General features: G+C 47.6%; 1 protein-coding gene across 1 annotated transcript in view; it reads right to left on the bottom strand.

Annotated features, from left to right (window-relative positions):
* Positions 1-15,682, bottom strand: part of LOC138492969 (cytochrome P450 2J4-like) — a 291,460-nt gene extending 275,778 nt beyond the window's left edge. The window contains exon 1 of the mRNA XM_069620246.1: positions 15,595-15,682. Coding sequence (XP_069476347.1) covers positions 15,595-15,682 — 88 coding nt within the window. The remainder of the gene's footprint in view (positions 1-15,594) is intronic.
* Positions 15,683-18,181: the final 2,499 nt, after the last annotated feature.

Here is an 18,181-nt window from a genome sequence, read left to right as displayed (position 1 = left end):
CTCCTCTTCGAGTTCTTCGATCTCGAGGAGTGATGAGACCCACTCCAAGATCTGGAGCGCGAATGGTGACGAGGAGACAAATGTCTCGACTTCGTCGACGAAGAAGAAGCTTTAAAAGTCTTACCTTTCTCCAGCTTCCCCCTACGCTCCTTCAGGGCCTTAGCTGTCATGGACATACAGTCCCCGCATTCCGAACAATGGTGTTCAGCTCCCAAACACCACAGACAAATTCTGTGAGGATCGGTCAACGACATCTTTTTCCCACAATCTCGACATTTCTTGAAGCCGGATCGAGTACGGATCGAATAACTCGAGGTAAATAGGATTAATCTGACTAAGAACTGAGCAACGGTATTCCGAGGCACTGAGTAAGCGCGGAAAAACGGAACTGAGCAACGGACGCTGCGCGCGCCCTTTATAGGCAGGATGACGTCGACGTCGATACGGCGGCTGTCGAAGGACATCGACTCGGAGGACGTCGACGCGCAGCGCCCTCTAGAGAAAAAATTTTCCGAGGCCAGCAGAGCTGGAAGGAGATATCTAAGATGAGGAATACGTCGGAGGACACAATCCCTTCGAATGGAACCACTTGAGTTGGGCCCCCTGTGACCTTCGAAAGGAATCAAACCCATACAGCCGCAAACATGTAAAGAACCAGCACAATGTGTCAGCCAAGCCAAAGAATTGGGAATGACTACAAACAATAATCAAACAACACTAGGCCAGCTATCACAACTTCACAAAACAAAGCAACACCTCAACCAATAGACACCCATGCATGGTAACATCGACCAAACATGTAATCGGCCTGTACACAAACTTCATCTCGGATGTACAAGCTCATTTTCGTTGGCTTTTAGGCACCCTTTTAATCAAAAACAGAGAAAGAAACCTTGCCATCAGAGGCTTCAACCGAGTACTCAAATAACACCAAATGAATTATCCTGAACCCAGCAGTTCCCACTCATCTTGTCATCTTTTCCACTACCACAACACTCCCATCTGCACCACTTTCCACCTTACACTACCTCACACAATCTACACCACTACACAGAGCAGCAAGTTGCCTTTTTGCAAGCCACACTAACAGAGCAACACCACCCCTTACCTCTCTTACTTTTTCAAACCCACCTACACCTCACTAGGTGCCCACAGCTCTCATCAGTTTTGGGCTCTCCCTTCTGGATGAAACACGCACCCAAGATCCTGTTTGCAGGTCAATATCCAATGTATTGTCCCCTCACACAAAGAATGTGTGTATTTCCTGACTGCAATCATCAACACTATAGGATTGACACCTGCCTTTCCCTCTAACCCACTAACATGCCATGCACAGTGAGTGGGCCAGAATTGCAGAGGTTTGCCATAGAAGACCACTTTACATTACACCGTTTAGTTCAATTTCATTTTTCCAACAGGCAGGTATCTCCCTATGCAAAATAATGTCTACAAAGATTAGAAACCACAATTTACAGGTTACTTCAAACGCCAATCCAAATTAACTATTTCCCTTACGCAAACACAATCTGTGCAAATCAACCTAATTTACACTACAGCAAAACTTCACATTCAGTCTATCAAACTTTAGCCAGACCAACTGAAGTCCAATTAGCAGCTCAAAACGTCCCTCTTCTCCTCTGCTTTCTCCCTCTCCCTCCCCTGCTGACCTACCTGTCTGCTGTACCAACTGGTTGCTTGGCTACCGTCAGAGTCTCACTGGATACCAGGTTCTTTCTTGATTAGTCACCCTTGCACTGCTTCCGAGCCTACCACGCACTTAGGGGTTGCAACTGTAACCCTACAGTCCCTTGTTCGCCTTGCACTACCCAGAGCCGCACAGCCCTGGCTGCACTTACTCAGAGCATTGCTGTCCTGTTTTCCTCTACCCTCTCCGTTGCACTTACTCCTCCCTTTCCCCTTGCACTTCTCTCTCTTGCACTTGCACGATCTGAATGACACAAGGCCTAGTAAGATCGTCCTCCCTCTGTCTTCCCTTCCTTGTCTTGTCGCGCCTAGAAACACTTGTGTACAGGTGTGTTACAAATGACTTATCATATCATATACATTTGATGTAAACTATCTAATCTTTACATAGTGTAGCGAAGTTAAGATTTGATTAGTAGTCAATGCACCCTGTATTTATTACCGAAGAAGTTAATTTAGCCTGGGTGTTTGTAGTAAACTTGTTTTAAAATTATTATTAGCTATATGGACTATGGGCAACACCAGTCTGCCCTATTCCCTATGTCATGCCTCCTCTGGCGAACTAGCCTTGCGGTCAGCATCACACCGACCCGGGCATGATATCCCCAATTCCCTGAAGCCAACAGTAATTCAGAGAGTTCTATTCCCAGGACACAGCACCTCGCTTATTTTGGAGAAACTGACATTCACCACCCAGAATTCCTCTCTATACTATCAGGAAAACCTGAACCACACTCGGAAGAGTCAACCATGGATATGGAAGAAAGAACTACAAAGAAAACCTAGCCAGGTCCGAAGGATCAGGATGGATGCAGAAGGACATGATCTTGGTTCAAGCTATCGAGATTCGGCTAACAGACCTCTCTAAGAAAAACATCATCTCCCTTATGTAAGACCACCGGTCTACAGGGGGAAAACCCAAACCACAGCAGGAAAACTCACTTACAGGTTTGGGGCAGTGTTAATATAGGGTGAATCTGAGTACTCCACAGGAGTGCTTTCCAGACCCACCCTTCAAATAAGACAGTCTTGGGCAACCCACAACTCTCACCCATTTAATAGCCACTCTCACCCATTTAATAGAGGGACAGTGGTAAGCACTGCACTCATCCATTCAGAAACCGGATACCCGTCAAAAACTCCACTTCTTTGCCAATACAAATGGGAACACTGGAGAGAGGAAAGTTCATTTTGCCCTCACAGCTACAAGCATTAAGGAGAGAGTATTCCTTGCAGCCACTCCCTTCAGTGAAATCAACGGGTGAACACAACAGTCAAACCACAGACAGTCTCTCCATCAGGCTCCACTGATTTGTTTTCTCGTCAGAAATCCTTTCTAAGTCCCGTTCAAGGACTTAGAAAGGATTTCTGACTGCACTTGGCAAGCTTGTAGCTACTTACACAAAATATTTACACTTCCATATCTTAAAATACACAATTATATAGAATAATTACATTCATTTCATAAAATGCACATTTACATAAATCATATATTAATTTAAGCCGGTAAGATAGCTCAGCGGGTTGAGCGCTCGCTGCTGCGATCTGAGCCTGATCTGCAGGTCACAGGAACGAATCCCGGCGAGGCCAACTCAGTCTTCCATCCTTCCGAGGTCGATAAATGAGTACCAATTTCGGTTGGGTGATACTGTATATAAATATGTGCTCTGTAAAGCGCTTTGGAATTAAGGCATTATATAAATAACCTATCATTAATAAAGATGTAGTAAACTTGGTGTTGGCATTTCCAGTACTTGAAGAACCTCTAAAGAACGCTCCCCACCATCATGAATTATGCTGATGTTGAACTTCTCCAAATGACACTTTAAATGTATCCATTTTTATAAGCATTTATCGCTGATAATGAGCGGCCACTTTTCAAACCTCTAAAATGTTAGCTGATGTCAATTTCTGCAGCTTTTATGACATTTCATAAAGGCTCTATGTGGGAAAGACCCCTTCCTGGCCTTTGGGACAACTAGTGTGGTGACCACAGGGATTGGGCCTCCCCGGGCTCGTGGATGATGGACCCAGGAGTGTATGGGCAGGATCCGCTAAGGAGGGGAAAGTCACCTGCAGCAACCCTCCTCCTTCTTCAGCAGGGAAAAGGTTGCACAGATATCTGAGACACATTGGGCCTCATTACATGTTTGCCGGTCCGGTAACAACAGTACCAGTAAGCTTGCGGACCGACAAACTACGAGTTCAGCGAGCGGATGCCTTTCAGCCCGCAAGGTATTTTTACTGCTTCAAGTGATAATGGCCTGACTCTCAAAGGTATGCACAGGGACAAATGAGGCAATGCACCAGACCTGCTGATGAACTGGTCTGCTGTTAAAACTCAGTTACTAGTTTAATGGTACCCACTACAGAGTGTAATTTGCTTCTAACTTTGAGAACATTCAGACATGCAATTGCTCATTTTTCTATAGCGTTAAGATAGCTCAGTGGGTTGAGCGCTTGCTGCTGCAATGTGTGTGTGTGATCTGCAGGTTGCAGGTTTGATAAAACTCAGCCTTTCATCCTTCTGAGGTTGATAAATGACCAATAACACAGGTTAGGTTATATTGTATGTATATCTGTTCTTTATAATGCGCTTAAGCTTAAGTGCTATATAATAACACATCATTATCATTTGGCCTCGGATGTCTGCTTGCATTAACAGTAATTTGGTAATATGGGTCTATACACACTGATATTAATGATACATGTGGTGGTCCATTCTTGTATGAAATGTATATCACATTAGTGATATCGTAACCATATTTTTCGTAGACATCCTGTGATGTCATCGGAGGTCAAGGTCGTGTGATGTCACTTCCACTACCCCTGGCATTTTGGTGAAATGAAGTCCCTGTTCCATACATTAATGGACCCAGTGGAATACTCAGATGGGACCAACTACAAAGAGACAACCCCAGGACCCGGGGAGAAGAACTCACAGTGGTGGTTGCAGAGAATTCAGCCCAAGAATGGCGGGTGCACAAGGGATTTTGGGTCTTACTTTTAGGTCTGGTTAGTGGCTGTTGGGGACTCAAGAGAAGAGGGATTTGAACCCACGGCCCATCAATGTTCCAGACAAAGAAAGGACCAACAAGTAAGATACACAGAGGGAAGACCCACAAGCCAAAAAGGAAGTGGCAGGAGCAACAAGCTTCCAGACCAGCTCTGTGGAGGCCATACAGCAAGGAAAGGACACACAAGGGGGCAACAGCGGGATACAATCCAGGAAGTTCATAAAATGTAGCTGATGCAGAGCAGCAGCAAGTTACTTGACTTCCAGGCCAGGAAGATGCCTGCATTCTAAGCAGGGGCGTAGGAGACACATACAATCTGGGGGGGACAGGGGACACCTTGGGTCCCTCAATGTAAATGCACATGCTCCTTCAATGTGCTTCTTTCCACACCTGTCTCCCAGTATTGAGACGTCTGCGGAGCTTTTGCAATACCGTTGTATCCTGCCTTTAAGTTCATTCTGTTATCACACAAAGGACCTCTTGGCTAACCGGCAGTATGCACTGGTATCTGGCTGCCGACACATCCATAGAGCTCTGCCAATGCCCCTCTACCATGATTTCAAATACACCAAGTTATCCCAAAGCTTTTCATTTTAATAGAGTGTTGCTGCTACATCAGCACGGGGCAACATTTGAAAGGACCCGTGCTGGTGTGGCAGCGCAACACGAAATGTGGTGCCTCCTGCCGCCTTGAGGAAATGGTGGGGGGTGTACACACATTTTGTCTTGCCCCGGGCGCTGCCAGGGCTAAGGCCGGCCCTTGGCTACATGTTGTGTGGATGTGTGTGCGTCTGTGGTTCGAACCCCAGTAAGATAGCTGAAGGTGTCCTCTTTCCAGTAGTCACATATTCCGAGACATGAGTGTGTTTTACCTTCTCCCAGCACTCCCAGCACTCTACATTTCACCAGCAACAACTGAGGGTTGAAAGGCACAATTAAAATAGCTTGGTTAGAATGGCCTTTTCAGTGGATGCCAGAAGTAGAATGCCTTTAAATGGGCCATTGATTGGCCCGAAAATTAAGAATGGCTATACCTGAGCCTTGTTGGCTTTTGAGGAGCCTTGGGCTGTCATGAACCTTCCAAGTGCTGATTTTAATGTTGTCATGTTATCCCCCTCTCCTCCTGGCACTTCTCCCCTCCCTCTTCCCCGCACTTGCACAAAATGAATGACACAAGGCCTAGTAGGACCATGGTTTTGTCCTCCCTCTGTCTTCTCTACCTTGTCGTGCCATGCCTAGAAACACTTGTGTACAGGGGCGCAATAAATGTCATATCATATCATACTTAAAATTATGAAAGCCTGAACAATGCAAATCCTTACACGTGGCAGATTCTTCCCCAGCCCTTCCAGAGTTGTAGAGGTTCTGACTTGTAATATTAAATCTCACCATTTAATATTTACCCATCTCACTTTTACTCAGGTCCTCGTCCTTAGAAGTATGAAAATCGGAGTCACGCACTCCCGATATGTGAATGACCCTGCCCCACACATACCCTCTTTAAGAGGTAGTGTCCTTTTATGAAATCTCCCGTATTTCAATGGTACATAATTAATTGTTTCTAATTTTATGTCTGGGAGTAAGAGAACAGAATGCGACACAGCAGGTTTACATTCTTTATCCAAAGACAATAGTTCATAAATGAAACGGAGGCACAGAGGGGCAGCCGTGGACACACAGCACTGGGCCTCCCCGAACAATCCCAAGCGGGAGATGCTGAACGCGCACAAATGCACTTGCGTATCTTGCTCTTGAATGCAGCACTGCATATAATACCAATGCTTGCATTCGCTTAGGTTCCAAGGGAACCCTTAACCTACATACCACCCTGGCAAATTCAGTGGCATCTCTATGCTCCATTCATCTCCTTTCACTCGTGAACTTTCCACGCTGTCCCCCCTCGTCCTCACATGACATCACACACTCATGATGTCCCCCCTCATCCTCACACAACATCACACGCTAGTACTCACTTATGTTAGCTCGAGTCGAGTCTCTCTCTCCCTCGCTAATCAGTCAAACATCATCGAGGAGGCCGGCCCAGCCTGTCTGCTCAGTCTCAGCACGCGTTGATGCCTGCTCCGTTTCGCTTCGACAATGAGTCACACACTGACTGGACAAATGCAGGCTGCGCAGCAGTGCACTGCGCAGGGGCACGTGCCGTTTGTTCCTTGCGCGTGCATCGGCATATACCAAATGCATAAGCACGCGGCACACTGCTAGTAGAACTTGTACTTTTACATGCTGACAGCTGCCTGCAGAAGTATCTTTACATGCTGCATGCAACTGGAATGTGCAGCAGACAGTGGCAGAGACACAGTGCACTGTGCACAACACATACATATTCTGGGGGGGTAAATGTCATTATATCCCCTCCACTTAAAATTGTGGGGGGGATTTGTCCCCCCTTTACCCCCCATGTCCTACGCCCTTGATTCTAGGCAAGTGCGCCAGAAGGATATGCCAGGGAAGCAGCACTGCAAGCAAGAAGATGTCCCACGAAGAAACTGCCAGCTCAGCCATCATTGTGAAATGCAGACAGCAAAGGAATACACGGGCATGATTTCACCAGCAAGGAAGGAGCAGGAAGCAAGAACAAAGAATCCAGGGTTGAGTCAGTATAGCCACACCAGAACCTTCATCATCACCCCATCTTAGGCTGCAGTTTACCAGGGTTTCAGGAGTGGATATGAGGGATGCACAGCTTCTCCACTGATAATACATTCACCCAGGGGCTCGCCAAAAGCCGTCCACCAATCAGACTCCAGACAGGCATAGAAATGTTTTTACTGCCAGACAATCAGGATAGCTTTACAAATTGCCAAACACAGGCGCTCCCTCAATGTGTTTAGATTGAAAGATTATAAACTCGTGTGTGCCAGTTTATAACAGTTTAAACTGAAACAGAGGATAGGCACACAACAGCAAAACAATCATTTTGGCAGTGGCTCATGGTCTGCACAGACAAAGGGATAGCCCAAAATACAACGGCCAAAGGCAGGGCTTACAAAAATGTATTAGTACTGCTTTAGCTACCATATAGGTCTTTTGGTCTACTAAAGGTGTACAATTGGCTACAATGCTGATGTAGCCAATCCTAAATTGCAGATGCAACCCGCCTACTCCACAACACACTTTCAGGGTGATTGAAGCACCCATTAGCGTAGGTAGCTTTTGGTGCCAAGGGGGCAGCTAAAAGGGCGCAAGAAGGAGGCTGGGGGCACACTGGGCACCAGGAGGGAGCAATGGGGAGCTGCAGGCCCCATGCCCCCATGTGCCTCCACCACTGGAAGCATCCTGGGTCCAAACTGGTGAGCTTAAAAAGCACACCATCCTTGTAGACATATACGTTACCAAGGGTATCACATCAGAAAAAGGTTGCCTTGGCAGGGGACTTCAATAGAAATCGTTGGACCCAAAAAAGAAAAGTAGAAAAACCATAAAAGCAAGCAAAATGTTGAGGGCTCTCATAAAGTTACAGAGGGCCTCATCATATCTTTGGGGGTATCCCGGTGTTAATTGCGCCCGGATAACACCAATGCTATTAACATTACTGCTACTCGTTCCGACGGTATTAGTGCCGGATCCAGAGTAGTGGTAAGGCAGTAATTCCCAATTTATTTGAGAGTCCATAGGGGGATTTTCAGAGCTATTACCGCCGGTGGTAATGGCGCTGGGGGTCATAGCGCCACAGTAATAGCACCGAAAAGGGGTGGAAAACTGGAGATTTACCTCCAGCTGAATCTCCACCTTTCCACCCAAACTCGAGATTGGGCAGAGCGGTAATGCAGTGGTAATAGTGCTACCACCACATTTATGCTGCTCTGCTCAGCCCCTGATAAGCCCCAGAACTGAAATTGTGCCATAGCACAACCCTTAAATAAAATACAACTCTATGGGGGTCATTACAAGGTTGCCGGTAAGGGGTTAATGGTGCCCGTAATGGTGCCGGTGCCGTTAGCCCCTTACCGCTGCATTACGAGGTCCTTTAGCAGGTCCCGCTAAGGGCGGCTGGTTTTACCAGGCGCCCTTAGTGGGAGCAGCTAAAGGACCAGCATGCTAACAACGGGCCTGTTATTAACGGGCCCGTTGTTAGCATGATTCCCATTCCCATTGAGCCCTATGGGGGCTCGAATGGTAATGGGGATGGGTTCCCTGAATGGGGAAATACCGGGTCCTCCAAGGTTAGAATGGCCCGGTGATTCCTCATTCAGGGAACCCGGACCCGATATGCGGTAGTACCATGGCTACCTCCAACCTCATAATGGCCCCCTATGACCACTAATGACACCACAACACACAGACACATCATTTATGAACAGTGGGCCTAAAAAAAGAAAAATATCTCACATGCCCTCTACTAACAGTGCCCTTGAAAATGGAGAAGGAATATGTAAAGGCAAGCATATGTATTTTGCCTACGGTGCATAAATAACATTGCTGTGGCCGAGGCCAACTGAGAAACAAGGTGACAAAGTATGTGGCAACATTGAAATACCACATAAAAAAAGACCACGCTTTAATATAGATTGACTTATTTATTTTATTGAATATGTGTAAGGCGCCTATGCAACAAATGGTGTTTCAAGGCGCCACAAGATGAAAAAAAGGGGGGACAATGGAGAAAGATAACAGTAATGGTCCTACTAGACCTTGTGACATTCAGATCATGCAAGTGCAGTACCAAGAAGTGCAAGGGAAAGGGGGTTGGGGGTATTGGCAGTCTGCGCAAACACAAAGTGCTAAGGTGGGAAGTGCAGGGTAAACAGGAGAGAGTGCAGGAGATGGGGAGGTAGTGGGAAGGGCCACAGGGGCTAGGTGGGTGCTAAGGGGAGGCCACAAGGGCAAGTGACAGGGAATTGCATGGGGTGCAGGTGGTAAGGGTCAATATGCTAAGTGCGAGGAGGAGGGGCAAACTGGGGAGGCTTGGTGCCCTGTAGAACCCAGAGAGAAGCAGGCAGCCAGTCACTGAGGCAGTGGCAGTGTTAGCAGAGAGGGAGGAGAAGGAAGAAGAGAAAATGAAGGTCTTGAGGAGCTTCCAGAATTTAAGGCGTTCAGGCTCAAGTCTGAGAGGGGCATGGAGACCATTCCAGAGGGAGGCTCCTGTGGAGGAGAGAGATATACCCCCCACTCTCTGCTTAGTCGAAAGACTGAAGGTCTCTAGCAGGGAAGTATTTAGGGAGAGAGAGTTGGATGTAGTGGGTCCCAGAAAGCCTTGTGGATGATGCAGAGGGTCTTGAATTTGATCCTAGCAGCAACTGGGAGCCAGTGGAGAAATTTTTGGGCTGAAGAGATGCAGTCCCTGGGCTTCAGGCCAAAGAAAGGTCTTGCAGTTCTATTCTGGATTAGTTGAATGGTGCGAAAGGAGGATAAAGGAAGATTGAGGAAGAGGCTGTTGCAGTAGTCCAGCCTAGAGAGGACCAGAGCTCTGAAGACATTGGGCCTCATTATAAGGTTGGAGGTAGCCTTTTCGGTAAAACCGGCAAGGCTACATCCAAACCGGCATGAAAATCTGACACCCGGGAATGGGCAATTACCGGGGTATTCCCGCCCCACCTGCCCAGGTAATTGCCCTTTCGCGGGTGCCAGTGCCGGTATATCCCCATTCCCATTGAGCCCAATAGGGCTCAATGGGAATGGGGATGTCTGTAGCAACAGCACCATTCATAACGGTGAATGTGCTACAGGCATGCTGTGCTCGTGGGTGCCTTTCATTCTGCCAGGGCAGACCTGGCGGAATGAAAGGCACCCGCAGCACAAGTCAGAGTTTTCCGGTCCGGATACAACGGTACCGGTAAGCTTACTGGTACCGTTGTTTCTGGAACGGCAACCTTGAAATGCGGCCCATTGAGTTTCTGGGGGAAGGTGAGGAAAGGGAGAATGCCTCTGAGGAGCTGCAGCTGATAGTGGGCCTTCTTGGCAAGGTCCGCAATATCAGGAGAGAAGGAGAGAGAGGCGTGAAAGATGATCCCAAAGTTTTTTGCCCCCCAAGAGGTTGAAGGGGAGCCCATAGAGGGCAGCCACGGGGTAGGTGGAAAGGAGGAGGGAGCAGGGGTCCGAATAAGAAGGATCTCAGTCTTACTGGCATTAAGGCAGGGATCATTGGCAGGGCACCATGCCTGAATAGCAGTCAGACAGCAATGGAAGAGGAGGCTGTCGAGGGAAGCTTTAAGGAGAGATGTGCGCTGTCTGCATGACACTGGAAGTGAGGAGAGAAGGAGGAGATCAGGTGGACCAGAGGGGCAAGGTAGATGTTGAAAAGCCACGGCAAGCGAATAGAGCCTTGAAGGACGCTGCATGTGGAGAGTGTGATGGGGAGAGAAAAGGGCCCAGTTGAACCCGAGAAGGATGGTCCGAGCGGAACAAGGTCAGCCAGTCAAGTACTAGGCCCATGATGCCAAGGGTGAAGAGCCGATTAGTCAGGGTGGCATGATTGACCGCATCAAAGGCCAAGGAAAGATCCAGAAGAATAAGAACGAATGGAGAGTAGGAGTCGAGATTTGAGGGCAAGATTCACGGGTGTTCAGGAGAGCAGTTTCCGTGCCTCTGGCTGCTCTGAAGCCAGACTGGTAGTAGTGAAGACAACTAACAGATTCAGTGGGCCTCATTACGTGGTAGGAGGTAGCCATGGTGCCATTAGCACCATGGCTACTCCCTTACCGCATTCCGGGTCCGGGTTCCCGAAATAGGGGTTTAACGGGTCATTCCAACCTTGGAGGACCCAGTAAGTCCCCATTCCGGGAACCATTCCCCATTCCCATTCAAGCCCCCATAGGGCTCAATGGGAATGGGGATGGAGCTAATAACGGTACTGCAATTTGCGGCACCGTTATTAGCTGTGAAGTCCCTTAACGGGTCCCATCCATAACGCCTGCTAAAACCAGGCGTTGAGGAAGGGACACGCTAAGGGACCTCGGAATAGGGTGGTAAGGGATTACCGCCACCGGTGACCTTACCGGTGCTGGTAATCCACCGGTGACCTTACCAGTGCCGGTAATCCCTTACCACCTACCGCGTAATGAGGCCCAGTGTGTTGGATCAGCTGGGAGATGACCAGCTTCTCCAGGAGTTTGCCCAGGAAGGGGGTAATGGCGACAGGGCGGTAGTTAGCAGGGCAGGAGGAGTAGATCCTATGGGACTCAATGGGATGGGAAATTCCCACCATTCCTGACACTTGTAATCTGCTGGTAATTCCGGCAGACCAAGAGGCATAAAAAGATATACCCTTTGGTGTATCCCGCCAGATTTACCAGTGAGATACCACCAAACTCGTAGTGTGGACCATGGTGACTCCAATCAAATCTACGTCTAGCCACAAAAAGTTGAAGCATTAAAACTTCCAATATTAAGGTTTAACATATTAGCAAACACTAAACAGAACATAACATAAAGCCAACATTTCTGGAACCTTAATTCACCTTTAGAAATGGCAAGTAAAAAGTAGCATTAGCAGATGAATATTTCTTTACAGCATGCACCAGCAAAAAACTAAATATATAAAATAAAAACAATACATGTGAAAACACACACTTAAATAAGTAGGAATAATATACACCTTATATTAATTGACCTCAAAACATCCACCCACAATTATACCTTTTTAAAGTACCTCAAAACATGCACCCGCAGTAATTAAAATAACTAGCTCTCAACAACATATTCACTACCATCTTCATGCCACGTGTAACATCAGCATGCCGAGTATAAGCAGGCATACGTACAGCAGTATACCAATTAAACAAACATACTATTAACATATCAGCACATTAAGAGCAACCCAAAACAAGAGGGCAATTTAAGGTATCTTCTATGTTGGTTTCATTTTATGTTATGTTTAGTGTTTACTGACATTCGCAACATTTGAAGACTTCACATTTTTTATGGCTAGCAACCACAACTTTCAAAAGAAAAATCTCCACTGTATGAATGTTTACAATGTACCACAAACACAGACCCATATGAGCTTAATGCGAGTCACACAATATTTGTCACCATAGCTAGCACCATGTGTGCCACCTTTTGTATTTCTGTGGTAGGCATTGTGAATTTGAACATACTTGTGTTTTATATACTGCACTTCAGAGGGACATTCTGACATATTACTCGTATGGCCCTAAAAAGCCATTCTATTGACACATATCACCATTACTCTGGAAGGTTACTAGGCTGGCACAGCCATGTGAGAGGCTGCCTCCTTTTCCTTCTATAGGCCGGTACATGCATGGTCTGCCCACAATGCCCGCCGGCTCCTCAGACAGAAAGAACGTTCACATGCACTCAGCTATCAAGAACCATTGCCAGAGCGTCGTAGGGACAGAAGTTAAAACACTTGCAGGGAAAGCAAGCAGCTACAGGGGTACAGGCTTTGATCTTTCCTACCGGTTCTCTCGCAGTATTCATTTCCTTGACCCTGTTATTGATTACAATAATTCTTTGTGCAATTTAAAAAGTATTTTGCTTTTTCTGGATGCCCCAGTTCACTTTTTGGCAGATGACTATCCAAGTAAACTTGCAAACACAGAAAGCTTATCCTCGTCACAAAAAAACAAGAAACTAGATTGATATACATGTTTCATCTTCTGTACTCTAGGGATTAAAACATTTAAAATAAGGAATTATGTTTCCCTCCTCACCACCCTTCACCCACCCGTAGTATATACACTACGTATAAAGCAGTGTGGCGAGTCAGAGAAAAGACACTGGCCTAATCGGGGGATGGGGCGGGGTGGCAAAAATGCAGCCGTAGCGCTATTCCTGCTGCATTACCACTCTGCCCAATCCTAAATTTGGGCAAAAAGTGGGAGTTTTACCTCCAGCTTTTTGCTGGAGGTAAACATCTCCCATTTCCGCCCATTTGCAGTAATATTACTGCGGCGCTAATACTGCCAGAGATAATAGCGCTTTCACTTCCCCGGACTCTAAAATGGGGAGGCACATCCTTACCACAACTCAGGATCTGGTGCTAAGAGCGCCAGACCGAGTTGCGGTAACGCTATCAGTGTTGGCAGTTTCCCGGCGCATTTACTGTCGGGATACTGCCAAGTCCGTGATGAGGCCCACAAACTCTATGAGGCCATTTTTGCCGTGAGTTTATCAAAGAATAAAAAGAAGTTCTATCTTTCCCTATCACTATGGGGTGTTCCCTGCCTACTTTACTAAGGTGCTCTTCAGTCATGAATAAATGACCAAAAGAATCAATACGCGGTCCAAAGCTAACCTAACTGACCCTACAGATATTTTAATCAACTAAAGTCATGTGAATGACTCCCTTCTCCTGGTAGTTGAGCTGTTGCACTTATGTTCTCTACTTTCCAGAGATCTGATCAATCTACAATCCTTAAATAGTCTCTTGTTATTCTCTGTATTATTTCCTTCAACTCCCTTAGGGGATGGGTTATCTGTTTCTCCCCTTTGCTAGGGTTCGTCCTTGCTCTTGTCAGAATCTTTCTCTTTTCATTACTGGATTCTAAATGCACTTATATAATGTATTTTTCTCTGGGGGTTTTATTGTCCAAATGCGTATGGTTCCTCTTTTCCCAAAGTGGTCCTTCTTGTATAAAGTGGATCTTAGGGACTTCTCTGGTCTTTAGCTCTCAAGTGTCTCTCTTTATTGTGTTCCATTCTCTGTCTCTGGGATATTGGGTGATCATCCCCTTTTCCCAAGATATCAGCACATCCATTCTATTTGTTTTACTCTGGGTGCTTTCTGTATTTCTCATTACCACATTAATATAGTTCAACATTTTCAACTTGATTTCCACAATTTCGTCGTTTGTACTGGGACGAGTTTTGTTACTTCTATAACAAGTCCCTTTTGGCTTGCCGTTATTCCCATTCTCCCTGTTACCTTCAGTATTGCAGGGGAACATCTATGGTGCCCGTAGGTACTTGAGATCTTGTCCTTCTTTCAGTTTGCTTCTCGGTTTGCACTCAGGCGATGTCCGCTTTGTGTGCATTTCAGTTTCCTGTTTGGCTTCTCGATACAACTGCAGCTAATCGGTTTGTTCAGTGCTTCCTCCCTGGGGTGATGTTGGCATCGTTCAGAGGGCAGCCTGCCCACCACGATTGCTTTGTGGTCACTCCACCACTGAGCTCTCGGGTCCAGCCACCTCAGCTGCCTGTTTCTCTGACATGCTGGGCATCCAGCGCGTCCTGCTTCAGCTCGAAGCAGTTCTGAAATTTGCGGGCTTTGCCGTCCATGTCAGCTACACCTCCTTCAGGTGATCTTCGTTCAGAGGGCTTCCCCTGTCTGTCTCTGCCTTCCTCTCTTTCTCTGCGTCCGCATGGCATCTCCTCTCTCTTCAACGTACTCTGCACAGTCCATTGGAGATTGTGATTTAAAGGGACAGCTTCTCTTTCTCCGTGATAACGGTATACGTTTACTTCATCTTTGTCCCAGTCATGGAACTTGTAATGATTTGGTTTATTAGATAGTTCTATATAGACCATCACATGGAGGGCATCAGGGAGTTCCTCACAGGAAAAGGAGTCCTTGTCCTCAAAGGGGGAGTCTCTCCCGGGTGAGGTCCCACTTGTCTCAATCCCTAGGGAGGGTGTTTTGAGGAGAGGTCTAACCTGCCTAGCCTCACAGAGTGGGGCTCCCCCTCGGGGAAAGTACCCGGTACCCATATCACTCCCTCGTAGGCACCCAAACCCGAAGGGCAACTTCCAAACACAAGCAATATAGTCCCCTCCATCTATCAGATGTGTGCCTCTGTCAATCAAAATGGATGTTATCTTTCAAAGGTGCCCCCAAATCACAGCCAAATATCTCTTCCAATGATTTTTTTCATCTCTACGCCTCTGCCCATTTTTTTATAATAATAATTTGTGAACGCAGACATGTTGGCATGTATGTGACCTCACCTCAAACCGTTCCCAAGACCATCATCAATGTCTGTCTGAATGGCACTGTCATGGTCCAGAACTCTCAGCCCAACCTCCTCCTTCTTGATAGGCATCTCCCGCATCTAATCAACTTCCTCCCTTCTCCTGCTACTCCTTCTAACACATCTCGGGCTCCTCTGCCTCCTCCATCAGCCTTCCATTCCTCCGAGACCATCATCAATGTCTATCTGAATGGCACCATCATGGTCCAGGGCTCTCATCCCAACCTCTTCCTACTTGATAGGCGTCTCCTGTGTCTTATCAACTTCTTCCCTTCTCCTGCTACTCCTTCTAACAACTCTCTGGCACCTCTGCCACCTTCTTCAGCCTCTGCCGCCTCCCTGGCACCCAGCTCCTCTTCTATGGCTCCTATGCCACCCCCTGCTACAGCCTCTGCCCACTCTCTGGCCCCTCCAACACTTCCGCTGGGTGTACCTCACTCCTGTACCTCTCCCTGGAAGTCTTTTAAATGTGGCAATTTGCTCCACGTCGCTATGCTCAATTCTCCCTCCGCTGTCAAACACTCCTCTGAAATCTGTCACCTCCTAGAAGACCTTGACCTTGATATCCTTGCTCTCACCGAGACATGGTTCACGGCCAGCTCTGTCACGAGTTTCGACACACTCATCCCTGAGGGCTACAAGATCCTCTCTGAGCCCAGAACCAACCGACTCAGAGGTGGAGTGGCCCTGATCTTTCCAGGGTGGGTCCCTGCATCTGACATTCCCACGCAGGCCTACTCCTCCTTTGAATGCCTCGCCTGCATGCTCTCTTTCTCTCCTGGCCTCTCTGACTGTGGCCATCATCTACAGGCTCCTCTCTCCTTGCCTTTACCTCTCAACATCTCCTCCTCAGAGATCTCAACATCCACCTGGACGGTCCCAATCCCTCCTCTGGGCTCTTATGCAACCTCTGCGACTCTCTCTCCCTCCCTCTCCATTCTTCCTTCTGGTCCGACTCACTCTGCCAGACACACCTTGGATGTCCTCATCGTCTCAGACATCCCCCTCTCTAACCCTCTCACTACTCCTCTTTCTTGGTCTGACCACTTATTGCTCTCCTTTCACCTGAAACTTCTTGCCCCTCAGGCAAAGCCAACCCCATTACTGACACCTTCCTTCTTGGCCATTTGTCCAATGAATTGAGTGTCAGTGGACACCTTTGCCTCTACCGTCTCTGCCCCTTATACTCCTTCAGCTAACTCACACTCTGACATAGCAGTCTCCAACCTGCATCTTTCTGTCTCCAAAACTCTGGACATCCTTGCCCCTGTCATAAGATTCCATCTAAAGCCTACCTCCAAGTGCAACTCTTTGTATGACTCTGGCCTCGCTGCCCTAAAATGTAGGTGCAGGGTGGCTGAGAGGAAGTGGAGGGCTTTGGGTGCATCCCGTGATAAAATGGCCTGCCGCTTGCTCCAAAGGCAATACAGACTCTCTACCCTCTCCAAGAAAAGAGTCCATATCTAAGCCAGAACCATCAAGGATCAAATTACCACCCTGGATCCAGCCTTGGCCAATTTCTGCAATCACTCTTTCGCCGCTGGATCTTTCCCCTCTCTCCACAAGGAGTTCCTTATGCTCAGCATCCTAATAAAGCCTGCTGCTGATCCTACCTGTCCGGCAAACTATCGCCCGGATTTCTATCACTCCTTTCCTGGGCCAACTCCTGGAAAAGATGTCCATCTCCCAGCTTACTCTCCACACTGAATCTGCTGGTTGTTTCCATGACTATCAGTCTGGCTTCAGAACAGGCCCTGGTATGGCTGACCTCATTCCTCCTAGACCGTCCCTCCCAAGTCCAACTTGGGTCCTTTCTCTCCACAACCACTCTCTCCACTTGTGGTGTCCGCCAGGGCTATATCCTCTCACCTTGGTTCTTCAATGTCTGTCTGGCCCCTTTGGCCCACTCGATCTCCACCTTCTCCTCTAACTTTCAGTGTTATGCGGATGACACTCAGCTCTCTTTCAGGCTCCCCTCCGCGTCCTCTCCTCCCTCGCTCATTCCTGACTGGTTATCCGCGATTCTGGACTGGTGTGCCTCCAGCGATCTCTGCCTCAATGCCAATAAGACAGAGATTCTTCTCCTTGGGATCCCTGCTCCCGCTTTCCCTTTCTCACTCTGCCTGACCTCCTTGGGCCTTCTACTGTCGCCGTGCTGTGAGGCTAGAAACCTTGGCCTCATCTTCGACTTCACTCTCTCCTTCTCTCCTCACATCACAAACCTTGTCAAGAAGGCCTACTTTCAGCTGCACCTCCTCAGAGGTATTCTATATTTTTTCACTTTACCTCAGAAGCTCACCATCTCCAGAACCCTGGTTCTCTCCAGGCTGGACTACTGCAACAGCCTCTTTCTCAATCTGCCTACCTCCACTCTTCGCACTGTGCAACTAACACAGAACAGGACTGCAAGACTTATCATTGGCCCCAAGTACAGGGTCCGTATCTCTGCATCCCTGAAATCTCTCCACTGGCTCCCGTTGGCTGCAAGGACCAAGTAAAATACCCTCTGCATCATCCACAACGCTCTCTGGGGCCTGCACTACATCCAACTCTCTCTTCTGAAATAACTTT

Source organism: Ambystoma mexicanum, chromosome 10 (genome assembly GCF_040938575.1).
Source record: "Ambystoma mexicanum isolate Mex_15411 chromosome 10, UKY_AmexF1_1, whole genome shotgun sequence".
In the NCBI taxonomy this organism is placed as follows: domain Eukaryota; kingdom Metazoa; phylum Chordata; class Amphibia; order Caudata; family Ambystomatidae; genus Ambystoma; species Ambystoma mexicanum.
Note: the sequence above shows the minus strand (reverse complement) of the source record. Positions and strands in the feature narration are given on the sequence as shown.